Below are 18322 nucleotides of genomic sequence, written 5' to 3' on the forward strand. Positions count from 1 at the left end.
AATGCCAATGAGATTCGAAATATTTTTCCTACTTTGTTCAGTTCTGCTTATGTAGTTTAATATAATTACATAAACAAATTATCGTTGCACCATAATGCAAATGTTATCTGTACATGTTTTGTTTCTGTTGTGCTGTTTATTTTGCTTGCCACATGTAACATTCATAAAGTAAAATATAGGACATTCAGTAACTGAAAAATAATATTCATATGTGTGTGTGTGTGTGTGTGTGTGTGTGTGTGTGTGTGCGTGTGTGTGTGTGTGTGTGTGTGTGTGTGTGTGTACATAAACATAAATAAAAGAAAATGTATTTGTTTAATGCATATATTTATTTTATTTTTTGTTTAATACTTTAATAAGAAAATATGCATTAAACAAAAGAAAATAAAAAAGAAAATATGCATTAAACAAATAATTTTTTTTTTTTTGTTAAATGTTTATGTTTGTTTATGGTAGCAATAATCTACTAAACAAAACAAATATACTTACATAATCCAATGTAAATGCAAGCGTACTACAGTAGAAATCTTTTCAACGCGCTTGCAACTGTTTCTGATGGTACATCATAAATATTAAATAAGCCATGTGAAGTGGGAGGAACTAGTCAAATGAAGACTGACTATAAAAGCTTCCTCTCTTACTCTTCGTTCAGTCGTTGTAGAGCGAGAGAACTTTCTAGTTTTCCGTGGAGACGTTCTTGAGTATTTGGGATTTATTGACTGTTTACACGCCTTGCAGCCAATCAAGCATATTCACGCAGCATTCGTAGGGGCTAGTCTACTATAAAGTGCTGTTTTTAATGTGTTTTCCTCGGGTCACTCCATTAGGAGTGCGCGATCCACCTGCGGTTCGGTCATGGACTACAGTAACCTGATGGCGCCTCCGGTTCCCCCACACAAGCCCCAGTCTCCATCGGCCGCGCACTGCCAGGGCCGCCTGCTCAAGTGCGTGTTTCTCGGGGACGGGGCTGTGGGAAAAACCAGCCTGATTGTGAGCTACACAACCAATGGATATCCAACAAAATACGTCCCGACAGCGTTTGACGACTTCTCGGGTGAGTGTGTGTTGGTGTACTGCAGCGCATCAGCTGCAAACAACAAACACAATCTTAAATTTGTGAATATCTTCTAGTTGTTTTTGTAGGTTAAAACCGTTTTGGTGTTTTCCGTACTTGAAGCCATTTCTTCACAGGTGTTTTAGCCGAGCAATGCATTTCATCACAAGAACGTTTTGACCTCATTTAGGACACGATTTGTACACTTTCAGCTAATTTTTCGTAAATGTTTTGGTTTATTTGTTTGACTTGGAAAAGTGTCATTTAAAATAATTTCAAGTATTTCATAAATCGAATAAATAAGATTTTTGTGTTTTAAAACTAAAACGTTTATTGTTACTTTAAATATTAGCCAAAATAAAAAGATCTAATAATCAAAACAATAGAAGATAAAAAACTATGTAGACACTTCAGAGTCAATAACTGCAACAAAGAGAAATGGACTAAAAGTCAAAGTTACTAGCACTCTAAAAAATGAATAAAAATATACATTAGCATTATTAAAATATTTGTCAGTTAAAGTATTTCTTATCTTTAGTTAATAAATTGGCTATAACTAAAATAAACAAACATAAATATGAGCTATATAGACATTTATAAATAAACATATTTATAAAAAAACATAAGAACTTAATGCAGACTTAAATCTTAGAACTTAATAAAAGTTCTTAAAATCATGTGGTAAAATATATCATTTTAATCAAAGAGCCCGTTACATTTGAGGGTGTGTTTACAAGACAACAATTTACAAGTTTTATGTTTTAATTTTGAAAGGTTTTGCATACAGACAACCATGTTATCAACAAATTTAGTAATTTTGCCTGCCAATCAAGTAGTTGGCAAAGTTCCTTTGCAAAGAAACATTCATGCACTGAGCACATACAGTTCTAAAAGGGATAGTTCACCAGAAATGAAAATATTGCCATTCAAACACTGTTGACAGGTAAGCTAATGGCCAAAACACCTGAAAAGCTTGCAGCTTTTAGTTGAAAAACTGTTAATAAACATCACCCCACCCTGCATAAATTGTGAATGGATGTCAAACAAGAGCCAGTCAGGGTCAAATCCCCATTAAATTCCCACAAGCCTGTCTTTGTAGTTCTAAAGCTGTTGCTCAATAACGCCTGACCTGAAAATCTGAGCCCTAAAATCAATTGGGTCTGCTGGAGCCAGTGGCGACGTCACCCTCACTGGTTTCACAGCAGTTACGCAATTCAACAGGTGCCGCACTGGGGGCGAAGGTGCCGAATTAAAGGCCGATCTTATGACAGGGATTTGGAGACTATTATACAATGGGCTCTGAACACTTTGAAGTGACGGAACATCAGCAGATCACTTTACTGAGACCTGCTGGAATGAGCAGTCAGGATTTAACTGCACACACAGACCTACAGATATAAGCAATGCATGAACAATGAGATGCAGAACATGCATTATATCTAAAATGCTGATCTGTATCTTGTTTGTGAGGGTGTATAGTTTTTAATTGTTGTTGTTGTTGTTGTTGTTGTTGTTGTTGTTGTTGTTGTTGTTGTTATTATTATTATTATTATTATTATTACTTTATGGGTATTATTATTATTATTATTTGTATTAGTAGTAGTAACTTATGCCATTTATGATTCTTTTATTTCAAAACATTGTTAAAAATTATTATTATTATTATTATTATTATTATTATTTACAATCCTTTAATTATTGTTAATGTTATTTATAATCCTTTATTTATTATTATTTATAATCCTTCATTTATTATTATTATTATTATTATTATTATTATTATTATCATTAATGCTATTATTATTTACAATCCTTTATTTATTTATTTATTTATTTATTATTATTATTATTATTATCATTATGTTGTTGTTGTTGTTAATAATAACAGTAATAGCAATAATAATAATAATAATAATAATAATAATAATTAAAAAAATTGGGTAAGCTAAATTGTCCGTAGTATATGAGTTTCTATGGATGTTTCCCAGTGATTGGTTGCAGCTGGAAGGGCATCCGCTGCGTAGAACATATGCTGGATGTGTTGGCAGTTCCTTCTGCGGTGGCGACCCCAGATTAATAAAGGGACTAAGCCGAAAAGAAAATGAATGAATTAATTAATAAAAACAATAATAATCATTATTTTTATGCTATTATTATTATTATTATTATTATTATTATTATTATTATTATTATTATTATTACCAGTATTAGGATGATGATGATGATGATGATTATTATTATTATTAATATTATTATTACCATTGTTATTAATAATAATATTTATTATTATTATATTACCTGTGGTATTACTATATTACAAAACATTAGAAGAAAATACTGTTTTTGATGTTGCTATTATTATAAACTTAATATTAATAAAATCTGTTAGTTCATTATTTGAAAGTAAGTATTATTTACATTTTGTTAATTTATTATTATTCATGTAGTTAAAGCACTAAATAATGAGTTCTACAAGATATTTTTCTATGTCATGTCTCTGTATAAAGTTTATTACTCACATTATTATATAGAAGAAAGTGTAAATCATTCAAATCATGTTTTAAGCGTAAAACCTTTACAATTATGCTTAATTAAAGCTAAAGTCTTGTGGCTGTGTGTTTGTTTACAGTGTCAGCTGACTAAATGGAAACCAGTGTGTGTGTGTTGGCAGTAAAATGACTCATTGTTTCCCTCTTCTTTTTCCTCCAGCGGTCGTACAGGTGGATGGACAGCCAGTGAGGCTGCAGCTCTGTGACACCGCAGGACAGGTGAGACCCCCCCTCACCCCTTAACACAACCATCGCTATATATCATAATATCACGTTCATTTCGATCCAATCCAATAAAGAAACCTGATATTTGATGAAGGCATTTGGGTCACTCTGAAACCAACATTTGAGATTGTGCAACCAAAAACATAGCAATTAGAGGGATGGCGTACTGTGAGGAAATCATAAAGCGAGTGAAAAAGAACAATCCTCCAGCTATTGGCACGCAGGTACTGGATCTCCCTTGTGTTTTCAGAGCCATGCAGGCTTGAACAGGGCACAGTACAAGCAGCGCTTTTGCCTCCAAGTGATGTTTTTGATGCCAAGCGTTTTTACTGATTGTTTTCAAACTCCTGCTTTCGAAACCGGCTTCTCGTATCACTGACAAACAGCTCGAAAAGGCTTGGCATTGATTCAGATTTTCCGTATGATATGGTTGAAGAATTTTGAAGCTTAGAAACGGACACTCCTTTGTCATGAGTTAACAAATACACGACTCTGCCCTCTTAGTACATAACCTATAAATCCCTTTCAGAGACAAGCTCAGGCAAAAAGATAAGAGTTCAGCTGGCTTTTTTGTGGGGAACCGACAAATGCACTTTGCACAAACAAAGGCTGGTATCACAAAAGATTGCGAGTTCGGTTTGTTTGGATGTACTTCAGTTGTGTTGTGCAGGTGTCCATGTCAACAAGGGGAAATGGCTGTCATTTGATTAAGATAATGACTGTGCGTCAGTCTATCTGGTATTAAGTGCCATTTAATGACTGGAGTTATTGTGACTGTAGGGCTGGATAACATGACTACAGGGTCATTTTCATTAATTCATTAATTTTCCTTCGGCTTAGTCCCTTTATTCATCAGGGTTCGCCACAGCGGGATGAATTGGCAACTTATCTAGCATATGTTTTACAATGCTACCCAGTACTTTAAAACATCCCCCAACACACACAGTCATACGCTACAGCCAATTTAGTTTATTCAATTTACCTATTACTGCGACGCAGTGGTGCAGTAGGTAGTGCTGTTGCTTCACAGCAAGAAGGTCGCTGGTTCGAGCCTCAGCTGGGTCAAGCCTCGGCTGGGTCAGTTAGCGTTTCTGTGTGGTGTTTGCATGTTTTCCCTGAGTTCGCGTGGGTTCCTCTGGGTGCTCTGGTTTCCCCCACAGTCCAAAGACATGCAGTACAGGTGAATTGGGTAGGCTAAATTGGCTGTAGCGTATGACTGTGTGTGTTGGGGGATGTTTTAAAGTACTGGGTAGCATTGTAAAACATATGCTAGATAAGTTGCCAGTTCATCCCGCTGTGGCTAACCCTGATGAATAAAGGGACTAAGCCGAAGGAAAATGAATGAATTAGTGAAAATGACCCTGTAGTCATGTTATCCAGCCCTACATTCACAATAACTCCAGTCATTAAATGGCACTTAATACCAGATAGACTGACGAAGGGACTAAGGTGAAAAGAAAATGAATGAATGAATGAATTCACCTATAGCGCATGTCTTTGGAATGTGGGGAAACCTGGAGCACCCAGAGGAACCCATGCGAACTCCGGGAGAACATGCAAACTCCACACAAAAACGCTAACTGACCCAGCCGAGGCTCGAACCAGCGACCTTCTTGCTGTGAGGGGACAGTAGTTATAGTAATAAAAATATTTTGTTGCCAGCTAGTTGCTGTTTACAGTAAGCTGCTGTATTGACTGGGAAAAATAAGATCTTGTGCATAATCGAGCTGAAATTATGCAATTATTACACTGTCTAAGGTAATCGGGTTGCTTTTTAACAAACATGAAATTGCATTTCATATATGCACTTTTTTTTTATTAATTTCAAATGATAAGCCCTTCTGGGAAATATTTGAAGAAGAATTAAAAATTCACAAGTACTGTTAAATGGACAGAAGAAATCAGTTTTAGCAAATTCTAATATTTTAGTCTATCACAATTCACAATATTAACAAAACCACTAACACTACTAGCTTAATAAACTACTATGTTTTTTAATAGTCAATAAGGTAGAAGTTGGGTTTATAAGTATAAATCAGGGATGTCCAAACTCTGTCCTGGAGGACCTGTGTCGTGGAGAGTTTAGCTCCAACCCTAATTTAACACACCTAAACCAGCTAATCCAACTCTTAGTAGATATATTAGAAACATCCAGGTGTGTTAAAGCAAGTTGGAGCTAAACTCAGTAGGACACCGGCCCTCCAGGACAGAGTTTGGACACCCCTGGTATAAATGAAGAGTTCAGATGCAAAAATGTGCCATCTATAATTTCAATGATTTCACTTTAAAGGCAATGCAAATAACCTATTCTTTGCACTAAGGGTACAATTACAGAAACTACGCACAACAGTCTGAGAAAAATGCTAATTTTAGATGGAAAAATGCGTGCGCAAAAATCCCCAGGTTGTTAGCTCATCATTGAGTCTATGTATTTACTTGTGTAAATATGTGTACATTTTATATTTATTTAGTTTTTATATTTATTTAGAATAATTTCATTGTGTTCATATGATTTATGTACAATATTGTTTGTAAAGTAATATTTTCTGTCTTTCAGTAGACCTATTGTATGAGAGACTTGCTTTGTTTACCAAATAAGTGGATCTAATTGTATTTGCCTTGTAAACATTAAATACAAAATAATACATGTTTAAACTTTATTTAATGTATTAAGTTTTAAGTTATGATACTCCTAAAATCATTCCACATAAATTCGCAGAATACTCAGCAGAAATGGCAAAAAATGTCCACAGATTCTGTCTGGTCCTAGTAATAAGCCAGTAGTTTGTAGCATGAATTGTGAAATGAACTAAAGTGTTTGACAAATTTCTAGTCTCTTTTGCCATCATGACAGTGCATATTTTATTTTAGTTATTTCGCAAGATTCTTTTATTCCTCTTAAAATTCAATGTAAAGGCTTAACAAGTTTAGTTAGGTTAACTAGGCAAATATTATAAAAAATTAAAAAAGCAAAAATTGTTTTATTCAAGCCAAATTAAAAGAAATGACACTACTTTTGTTGGGAGAAGAATAAATTTAATAGCAAATACTGTGAAAATGATCTTGCTTTGTAAATATTAATTGGGATATATTTTAGAAAGAAAATAAAATTCACAAAAGGACTATTAATATTGCCTATTTTTTATATTTGCATGTACAGTACTACAAAAAATAACCAAAAATGTCTTCTCTTAAACTTAATTGGTATTTTCTACGATTCATGAGGCCATGCTCTCCAAAAAAACATTAGAGATTTATACTTTCAGTTTGTTTGTTCGGCATAAACAGCACAGGGTGTGCCAGAGTTGAAAATGTTGGCCGAGTTTAAAAGATGAAAGCGTGCACTGCGTGTTCCACATGCAATGTTCTTTGTAAGCGCCAACCTATAATTTCACTTAATTGCTTCAGGGAATTATAAAGCAGCCCAAGAGCCAGTTAAAAGGATTTTATTATTTGAAATAACAATTTGGAATCCCGCAAATGATTTTTGAGGTGCTGCATGAGGCTCTGCATTACGAAACATCCCTAATGAAAGTCAATGATAATCTTCATGTGTGTGCAATGCATTTATTGTGTCTTGTGGTTTCTTACCCTCAGGATGAGTTCGATAAGTTGCGTCACTTCTGCTACACGCGGACCGACGTTCTCCTGCTGTGCTTCAGCGTGGTGAGCCCCGCTTCCTTCCAGAACATTGGTGAAAAGTGGGTTCCTGAGATACGACGGCGTTGCCCGCTCACCCCTGTGATACTAGTGGGCACCCAGTGTGACCTTCGCCAGGACGTCAAGGTCCTTATTGACCTTGCAAGGCGCAGAGAAAGACCTGTCCTGGAGGAGGACGCCCGAGCCTTGGCCGACAAAATAGGAGCAGTGTCCTACATTGAGTGCTCTTCCCTCACACAGAAAAACCTTAAGGAGGTGTTCGACGCCGCCATCTCTGTAGGGCTCCGACACTCAGACAGAAGAGCAAGACGGGAGCGCAAGGTCCACAGTACTGCTGATAAAATGAAAATGCTCTCAAAGTCATGGTGGAAGAAGTATATCTGCATACAGTAGCCGAGGTCTTCTGAGGTGATGAACAATGTGATGGACTCTTGCTCAGCATCACGCTCCTCAAGTGGATGATGCTCAGTTGATCGTGAGTTGGCAATGGACAGTGTGCTGGTAAATTACCTTGCATGGGATAAAGATTTTCTGCCCAGAGCCACGGAGTAGGCGAAGATTACTTTATTGCCTGTGTTTCCGATGTTGGGATTAGGGTCAAATCTGGAAACTTACCATGGGAACTAATGGAAATATATGGGAATTAAAGGGAATGAACAGGAATTTACAAAAATCCAGACTAGCTTACAATATGTAATTTTTTATATTTGAAATATTCACCAATCATATGCTCTCAGGGGAGAGGGGGATTCCCAAATCCACTTTAAAATGAAGACAAATTTCTGCATTTGACTGTAAACATTACATGCATTCAAGTAGGTTTTGATATTACAACTAATGCTACAACTCTGCAGGCACAGGACGGTAACATAACGTCAGATTGACGTTGTACCCCAACATACCCCAACGTCGTAGGGATGTTGGATTTTGATTGGAAATGAAAATCAGGTTGACGTCAGGCCAAAGTCAGTATCTAATGTCCAACCTAAAATTAACTAAATATCAACATCTACTTGTGTTGCAGCCTGACGTTGTGTGGACGTTACCACAATGACCTCCATCAAAAAAAAAACAAAAAAAAAACTGAACTACACTGTTCCAATTTACTATGACCTTTTATGTGAAGCTGCTTTGACACAATCTACATTGTAAAAGCGCTATACAAATAAAGGTGAATTGAATTGAATATCAGACGTTGGATTTTGGTCACTTTCCAACACAACCTGAAATCAACCGAATATCAACGTAATTTGACGTCGTTATTGGACGTCAAAATAACGTTGTCCTTAGACGTTAATTTGACATTGAATTTTGGTCTCCTAACGTCATGTCCTAAATCTAACCTAATATTAACATCTTAGGATGTTGTGTGCCTGCTGGGAAAGTAGTGCTAATTGTAAAAAAGCACATTTAGTTCATATTAACTTACGCTATGTTGTGCTTCTGTCTTCCTCTAGAAAGTTTTCATGCGTCTGTACAGTATACATTACTGTTTTTAATGTTTATAATCATCAAGCCTGAATTTATTTGATCAGTTTACCTTTGTATGTGATAGTTTACATTCCCCACATTTTGAATTCCTGTAAATTCCCAGTAAGTTTCCAAATTGGTAAGTTTCCAAAAATGTTGCAGATGATGTTCCCATGGAAACTTTCTGGAACTTTGTAGCCCCTTTGTTTATGCTATTGTTTATGCTACTGTTTCTGGAAATCGGTCACTGGTTCCACCCTCTTGATGACATCATACATGTCATTAAAGGCAGCAAGTGATTATTGGTTTGACTGTCAATTGACAGACCGTTAACCACAGATCAAACAGATCTCAAAGTCAGCATTCGTATCAAGCTAAAAACATACCACAAAACAGACAATACACCAAATGTCAAACAACACGGCATTGATTGTGATTGGCAGAGAGAATACTCGTCACAAGGTAATTATGATTGGTAGTCCTGTCAATCAGCAGCCAATAGTGCTCCAAATGTAGGTGGTATCTAAAAGTGAAAGTGACAAGTCAGAGAAAGAGAGAGAGAGAGAGAGAGAGACCGAAAGAATATACACGCACAAAATACAGTGTATGATTTGTAACATGCTACAAAAAAATTGTAAATCATATAATCTTTACAAATTATGTAGTCTGAACCTGGCATTAAAGTCGAATTTTGAAATTGATGTATATTGACTACATTTCTGAATGGGAAATAACAAATGTAAAGCAGTGTAATTTGGAAGACTGGACTTCAATGCACATCATCTCAAAGGCTTAAGCTATTTTGAAATGTCTGAGCCAGATTTTCTTTTGTCTTTAAAATGATTTTGGTAAAATAACTTCCTAAATCTCCAAATTTTACTTAATTTTGCTTCAAATAACTCGCCAGTTGTGTTTTGTCTGTGCTCTGAGGCAAAATAGAGCTACAGCGGTTTCCCTGGTTGCAGTAAAATGTAATGGTTTGCATCAGTTTCCCAGAAAGACACATTGAACAGATGGAATGGAAACCGTTTTTTTATTCACAAATGTTTTATGCAAGACTCCAGTTTTTAAATGGAAACATCTATTAAGTGCTTGCATAATGTTCATATATCTGCTGACTCTGAACACTCAAAATGGCTGAACTGGAACACTGCTGACCTCCTCCGCAATCAACACCATATGATTATGGTTTAAAAACCATCTGCTTTCGTTTAATAACCAAATACAGTGCCACACTTTTTAATTTATGTCTTCTACCTGATAAATGCATGTGCAAATGTTATGTGACCACGTTAATGATGCTAGCATGCTAATACTGGTGATTTAAGCGCTATTGTTTTTGTTTGTTTAACCTCCATTTCTGCAGTTTTATAAGTCACATGGCCACTCCAAGTGGAGCATATATGTCATAATGTTTAAATGGTCACTCAGCAATCATTTGATCAATTTGATTGTACATAAAGGGTGTAATTACCCTTGTATCTTGGTTAACGCAGTTTTTCAATGTGAAAAGTATGTTTGGTGAACAGTAGAGCTACAGAATGATTCGCTTTATATGCTGCAATGCACTTGACTTGATCAATACTGATGTGCCATGTTGTAAAAAGTCTAGGACAAAGTTTTTTGGTTATGTGTCCTCCTGGTTAACCAGCAGTGATGGGGAGGACCAGCCAATGAGCTGTTGAATTTGCTTCTCATTATTCAGAAGCCCAATCAGAATCATTTTGTCGCATTGGACAGAGTGCAACAGTGACGTGACCGTTTTGTGTTTTCTGATTTAAAACACTAATCTAATCAATTGCATATTGGCAACAGCATTTCAATGCGTTTATTTTCAGGATCAATCTGCAAAACAGAAAATTAAATGAGGAAGATGCTTCCAGATCCAAGGCCAAAAACCGAGAGGTCGTTCACTGTTGCGCTCTTTACAGCTGCACATCATCAGGAAATAGCCTCTGATCTTTATGTTTAATTGTCAGCGCAATAACTTTATCAGGGTAATCTACTTTTAGATTTGTACATTTTATGATTGCATTTAAATTTCTCTTACTCTATAAACACTCCTGATATGGTACCGCGTGTGTGTGAGTGTCTGACTGCTATCCATGATTTTCATGGAAAATAAATGTGACATTAACTGAAACCAGAATGTCTGTTTCTTCTATAGACCATTTCAATGTGGACATGGCATTGGCCCATAAACATTTTCTGCTTGTTGTCAAACAATATCATAACTGTAAACAAGAGGCAATTGATTTATAACTTAACATTAAAACAGCTATCATAGCATTATTTATTAATATGTTGACTATTTTGGATTCTCGGAAGTTATGGAAATTTTAAAAAGTTAAACAGGAAATACGTTAGTGTAATATTAGATTATATTTAGGTCACCAGCATCTAAGAACAATGTTATTTTGACATCCAATGACGACGTGAAATGATGTTGATATATGGTTGTTTTTAGGTTGCGTCGGAAAGTGACCAAAATCAAACATCGAGCATCAACATCTAAACCAACGTCATATTGATGTCAAGTACTGACATTTATTCGTCAGGTATGACAACCAAAATCCAATGTCTGATAGACATTATAGTGGTAACGTTCACACAACGTCAAGCTGTCTGACCAAAATGCAACATCTGGCCGACGTTAGATGTTGACATCGGCATGACATTGGGAAATTAGCAAATAAAGGGAAACCACCAAAAGCATGTCCTTGCAAAATTTAACTTTTATACAATCAGGGTTGCCAATGGACACTTTTGATCTGAGACATTTTAGGCTCATAAGGGGGTCGCACATCAGATGCGCACAGCGCCATGCATTTCTGAATTCTAAACATAGCTTTCTATCAGGGTACACACACTGGCACTGCAATCGGCTGCTGTCCGCAGTGCCCAGCCATGACTCAGGACCATAAACTGTAAAATATATGGACGTAGTATCCGTGATGTCACCCATAGGTTTCTGAACACTGCAAAAGAAGCAACAAGTAGGCGCGGCCAACCGTCGCCATTTTGTTCGCGCGTCATCGCACCCACAGCGGGATACCAAACAAGAGCAAAGATGCGGGGAGTGAGCGGAGCTACAGACACCTGCTGGCATTTTGCTTAGACCAGGCTTAGACAGACTTTACTTTGGGAGAACCCTTAATACTTAATTACCTGTGACTCGTTTGTGTTCTGACCACTTGTGCTTGGTTGTACACAACATCAATAAAGTGTTTAGACTTTTAAAAACACAGTTGTAAAACACTAAGCCACTAAGCATTGTTCTTATGATGTTTTTCTACAGGAGGAAAACGCAAATTACTTCCAAACACTGACAATGCTTCAGATGACTGTTCTAGAGCCTACAGCTAATCAATCTGTCAGAATCTGGAGTGCTTTACAGCTCTAAAGCACATTATAAATGATAAATGTTCTTAAATAAAACAAATGCATTTATAAAGATGGTATATAACTTTACTCACATGGGAAGTGGAGGCCACATGAATGGTTTGTGAGCACAATTAAGTGCACACAGCATGCCATATCATCTGATAATTGTAAGAAATAATTCCAAAAGGCAGCTGACTGTGTAAAGCCACATAAAACAACACAAAAATACAATGTATATGCCGAGTTCAGCAGCTAATCTGCCGGAGTCTGCTGAGGTGAAGTGACGGCGACCAGCGAGACCTAGCTGTCACTCAAGTGGCCACGCCCTTATGCAGACTTAATATAACCTAATATAAATGAAACGGATGAGTTATAAAAATATTCACCCTCCTCACAGTTGTCATGAAGGGTAATATCAGCTATATGACCCAAAATCGTTCTTTGTACCAGGCTGTAAACACCCTTTTTCTGCTGTAAAGTTGGCCATTCTAACAGTGAGCTCAACTGAATTTGCTCCATATGGAGCCGGGACTAGCAGAATTTCGATGAATTGCAGTTTCAGTTACTTCCGTATTGGCTTCCCGTTACTGTGCAACGACACTGCTAACCATTGAGCCAGCATGTTGTCTAAGTGCCATGTTTTCACATCTAAATTTTTGGACAACAAAATATCTTTAAATATTGCGTGAGCCCCAATCTGGTCATTCTGTCAGAGATCCGACATGGAGTTCAACAGTGAAGACTTGTGAAGACAGTGAAGACTTTGGAAACACCACAAATTGTGGCAGGAAATGATTTCTTAGGAAATAAATTTTGTGGAATTAAAAAAACTTGAAGGAATTATCCTAAATTTCAATCAAAACAAACCAAAAATTTCTGTCATTTTCTGCTTGAAAGGCTCTAATTTAAAATATTTTTATTTGAAGTTTGGATTAAATGTTATCAGATCTTTATACAACACATTTTACCCCACATAAAGAATACTATAGTAATGTATAGTAAACATTATAGTGCCTTTTATAGAACCATATTTTAATAGTGTTTTATACTGTATATATTACATAATTTCTGACTATTTGTTAATGAATGCTGCAGCAGACTAACCATATTGAACTGATAAACCACAATAAAGTATAGTATACTTTACTGTAGTATATATAGTATATATAGTATGCTGTAGTATACTTTAGTTTTTACTACAGTCAATGGTGGTTTATTGTAATATATTGTAATATCGCCACATCCTTATCACCCTGCAGCTCAAGACCGGTTACTCACTGAAGCTAAGCAGGGCTAAGCCTGGTCAGTACCTGGATGGGAGACCAGATGGGAAAGCTAGGTTGCTGTTGGAAATGGTGTTAGTGAGGCCAGCAGGGGCGTTCAACCTGTGGTCTGTGTGAGTCCTAATGCCCCAGTAAAGTGAAGGGGATACTATGCTCTCATTGAGCGGCATCTTTCGGATGAGATGTTAAACTGAGGTCCTGACTCTGTGATCTTTAAAAATCGCATAGCATTTCTCGTAAAGAGTAGGGGTGTTGCCCCGGTGTTCTGGACAAATTCCCTCCATTAGCCCTTACCCATCATGGCCTCCCAATCCAACGAATTGGCTCTATCACTGACCACTCTGTCTCCCCACTGCCCCTATAGCTGGTGTTTGGTGACTGGCGCAATTGTCCTGTGGCTGCTGTCATATCATCCAAGTGGATGCTGCACAGTGGTGGTGCTGTGGAGAGACCCCATCATGATTGTGAAGCACTTTGGGTGTATGGCCATACATGATAAATGTGCTATATAAATACACACATTATATACATTACCCTATAGTTGCACAAAACTATATTGGATTATGAGTTTATATAAATGGTATATTACAGGGAAATGTAACTTTTTTACGTTTTGTTGTATGAAATTGTACGATTTTAAAAAGGAGTCGTGGCACCCTATCCCACGCCTAAACCCAACCCTGATTTGGGGTTGAGCAAATATTACTAAAATGTACGAATGAGATCGAGCAAATTCATATGAATTAGACACTAAATCAAAAAGTTACGAATTGCTGTGAGATTAACATTACTATAAAATACTATGGTATTTTTTTCACATGGGAACATTTCAAACACAAAAATCCAGAGAACTAAAGAATTCTATTATTTTACCAAGAATTGAGGTTTCAAACTGCATATGGTAGGAAAGAATTCTTACAAAGATATTTGATGTTACACTATTTGATTAACTTCCGCTGTTCAGTCAAAAATAAAAATAGTTGGATTGTTAAAATTTCATTATTTCAGTCCATGCCATCAAAATCTCAAAGTTGGAAAACATGTAATAGTTTTCATTCACAATCTTTAAACTATGTGAAGTTTATTTAGAAACTAATTTCGAGAGGATTACATGCTTATGATTGCTTGCAGACGGTCCTGCATTATTCAATTTATGATTCACCAATTAGACGACTCCTAAGCCACTATAAATACCCTAAGTTCCATTTAACAGCCATCTTCATGTTGAACAATCCCCCCTTCCACCCCTACTCCTTTCCTAGATGGGTGGCCTAGTAATTAGCACTGTTGTCTCACAGCAAGAACGTCACTGTCCTTACCAAGCCAGCTGACGTTTCTGTAGGGAGTTTACGTTCTCCCGGTGCTCACGTGGGTTTCCCCCGGGTTCCTCGGTTTCCTCCCACCATCCAAAAGCATGCAACTTAAGTTAATTGACTAATCCATATTGGCACCATAGACATGCTCCTAATAAGTAGTTATCTCTTAAGAGCAATCACTATCTGTTCATTAGCTCAGTGTTTCCCAACCCTGTTCCTTGAGGCACACCAACAGTTCATGTTTTGGATGTCTCCCTCATCTGACCCATTAACTTCAGGTTTTGGAATCTCTTCTAATGTTCTGATGAGTTATTTCAGGTTTGTTTGATTAAAGAGAGAATGAAAATGTGTACTGTTGGCGTGCCTTCAGGAACAGGGTTAGGAAACTCTGCATTAGCTAATACAGCAGGGGAGTTCTTGAGATCTACCTGAGCTCAAACTCCCCTCTCGCCTTATATGGGAGGGAGCAGGGCTCTCTCTCAGGACAGCATGCCAAACAAGCTTTATAATCAATCATCAGCTAAGTGTGAACTCTTGAACTGAAGTTTAAAATACAGTTTAAAATAATTTTTATCTTTATTATTACTCTATCGGGCAGCACGGTGGCGCAGTGAGTAGCACAATCACCTCACAGCAAGAAGGTCACTGGTTCGAGCCCCAGCTGGATCAGTTGGCATTTCTGTGTGGAGTTTGCATGTTTTCCTCGTGTTCGCGTGGGTTTCCTCCAGGTGCTCCGGTTTCCCCCACAAGTCCAAAGACATGCAGTACAGGTGAATTGAGTAAGCTAACTGGCCGTAGTGTATGTGTATGTGTGTGATTGAGTGTGTAGGGATGTTTCCCAGTGATGGGTTGCAGCTGGAAGGGCATCCGCTGCGTAAAACATATGCTGGATAAGTTGGCGGTTCATTCCGCTGTGATGACTCCAGATTAATAAAGGGACTAAGCGGAAAAGAAAATGAATGAATAAATGAATGAATATCACTTTATCATTTACCATTAAAAGTTTATTTTATTTTATTTAAAATATTGTTGATTATTTAACCATTTCCCTAATTTCACTAGTTATTTTGATGTTGCTTTGATGTAAAATGTGTCTATACTAGACCTATTTGCCCTGAATATGCAGGCTTTACAGCTTAACTAGCGCAGGGCACTGGGCCACAGGAAAATTGGATGCTAAAAGGAAACTTGCACACAGAATTCTGATTATAATTATGTCTGCATCAGTCTCACAGTAACCCGTTATTAAGAGGATTTGTTTTGTCTCAAAGAAAAAGCCAACTGTGCAGACAGAGTTCAGAGTCTGTTCAAAGAATAGTCTGTGCCTAGCTTAGCATGCGTAGCATTTCACTGAGCAATAAACAACAGTTACTCTTAAACCATAATGTGCAGTTTTACAATACAATATGCTATAATCACACTCAGACAGCCTTGTGGTTGAAGGAAGATCACAGTTAGCACACTTTCATACACGCTAAAATTGTCAATATATACATTTTTTTCCTTATTAATGTACACACATCACCCCATATTGGCAGAAAAACACAAAATTTTAGACATTTTTGCAGTTTTATTATTAAAAAAAAGAAAAACTTTTTATTTTTCCAGTACTGAGTTGCAGCTAGAAGGGCATCCACTGTGTATAACATATGCTGGATAAGTTGGCGGTTTATTCCGCTGTGTTGACCCCTAAATAAAGGGACTAAGTTGAAGGAAAATCAATGAATGAATGAAAAACTGAAATAACACATGGTCCTAAGTATTCAGACCCTTTGCTCAGTATTTAATAGAAGCACCCTTGATCTAATACAGCCTTTGGGAAAGATGCAACAAGATTTTCAGACCTGGATTTGGAGGATCCTCTACCATTCCTCCTTGCTGATCCTCTCCAGTTATGTCAGGTTGGATTTTTAGTTCTCTCCAGATATGCTCAATAATTTTTAAGTCAGGGTTCTGGCTGGTCCATTCAAGAACAGTCACAGAGTTGTTGTGAAGCCACTGCTTCCTTATTTTAGCTGTGTGCTTAGGGTCATTGTCTTGTTGGAGGGTGAACTTTCATCACAGTCTGAGGTCCTGGAGAAGTAATTTTTGTTCAGGATATCACCATGCTTCACTGTTGGGACTGTATTGGACAGGTGATGAGCAGTGCCTCTTGAACAGATGTTTTTAAGATTGTTAGAAACCAGTAGCCATTAAATTCTATTGTTTATTTATACTATGGAAATTAATGGCTTCTTCAAAATATCTTAGTTTGGGTTAAACACAAAAAAGTAAGCCTTAAAGAGCACCTAGTTTACCCCATTTTTAAGATTTAACATTAACATTATGGTTCTTCTGAATGTGCCAGTTTAGGTTCAGTTCAAAACACAATTCAGATTTATCATAATGTGTTAAAAAGTGTCATTTTGGGGACGTGTACACAGGTCAGTGTTTTAGGGGTGTTTTGCTTCACATGAAAATTATTTTCGACTTTCCGCCCAACCTAACACGGAGTGGAGCCAAGAACTCCCCTGCTTTGTGTATGGCAACAGATAGGCAGAAAGAGATAAGCAACATGAGTGAGAGGACCAGCATTCAGCCATACATGTACGACCTAGACACAGACCAATTAGAGACTACAAAATCATTTGTGTCTTTGAATAGTTTTACAGCCAACTGTGTGCTAGTTTAAAGTTCCGAGCTTGTTCACTGAGACTAATAACCACACACACTGAATTAACTTTGTCTGAGGCTACAACTAAAGGGTGTCACACACCGGATGCGCCGCTCAGAGCTGCGACAAGGCACAACAGACACGCACATTTGCATGTTATTTAAAATGAAACTATTCAGACACCGCTCTGTGGCGCGGCAGAAATATGAACTGTGTCCTGAGTCGTGGCAGCCGCCGACTTGCGGTGCCGGTGTGTGCACCCTGATAGAAACCTATGTTTTAAATTCTAAAATGCTTGGCACTGCACATCGCCGAGCGACGCTTCTGGTGTGCGACCTGCTTAAGCCAAGTTTGTTATTTCCAATGGAGGGACGTGCACATGAGGCAACACGCTCGCACTTTCCAGCTGCACCTAGTTAAGATGATAGGGAGCTTCTGTGACCGCGGGAAATGCAAACGGCTGAAGTTTAAGGAAGTTTAAGAAAAGTACACGTTTGCAAACCCACCTAAAGTTACAAACAATGGCACCAATGAGAGCATTCATGTGGTAAATGTTAATCTTGTGTTGAGCCCAATGAGCCTTACATCTAAAAACAGAGCAAGGGTGTTTCTTTGGTGACATCGCTTTGACTTACACGCTGAAAATGGCAGACGTGAAACAACAAACTGAGGATATGGTAATGCGCGCCTGTCTATCAATATTAGTGGGCAGGGGGACCGCACTCTTA

The 18322-nt window shown here is 37.3% G+C and overlaps 1 protein-coding gene across 1 annotated transcript; it reads left to right on the forward strand.

The window, feature by feature from the left end:
* Window positions 1-664: 664 nt before the first annotated feature.
* On the forward strand, window positions 665-11101 carry rhoub (ras homolog family member Ub). Its single transcript, XM_056473317.1, has 3 exons — window positions 665-1054; window positions 3764-3822; window positions 7426-11101. Exons 1-3 carry the CDS (start codon window positions 856-858, stop codon window positions 7879-7881), a joined length of 714 nt encoding a protein of 237 aa, XP_056329292.1. The 5' UTR covers window positions 665-855; the 3' UTR covers window positions 7882-11101.
* The last annotated feature ends 7221 nt before the right edge of the window (window positions 11102-18322 follow it).

This window comes from Danio aesculapii, chromosome 15 (genome assembly GCF_903798145.1).
Source record: "Danio aesculapii chromosome 15, fDanAes4.1, whole genome shotgun sequence".
NCBI classification, from domain to species: Eukaryota; Metazoa; Chordata; class Actinopteri; order Cypriniformes; family Danionidae; genus Danio; species Danio aesculapii.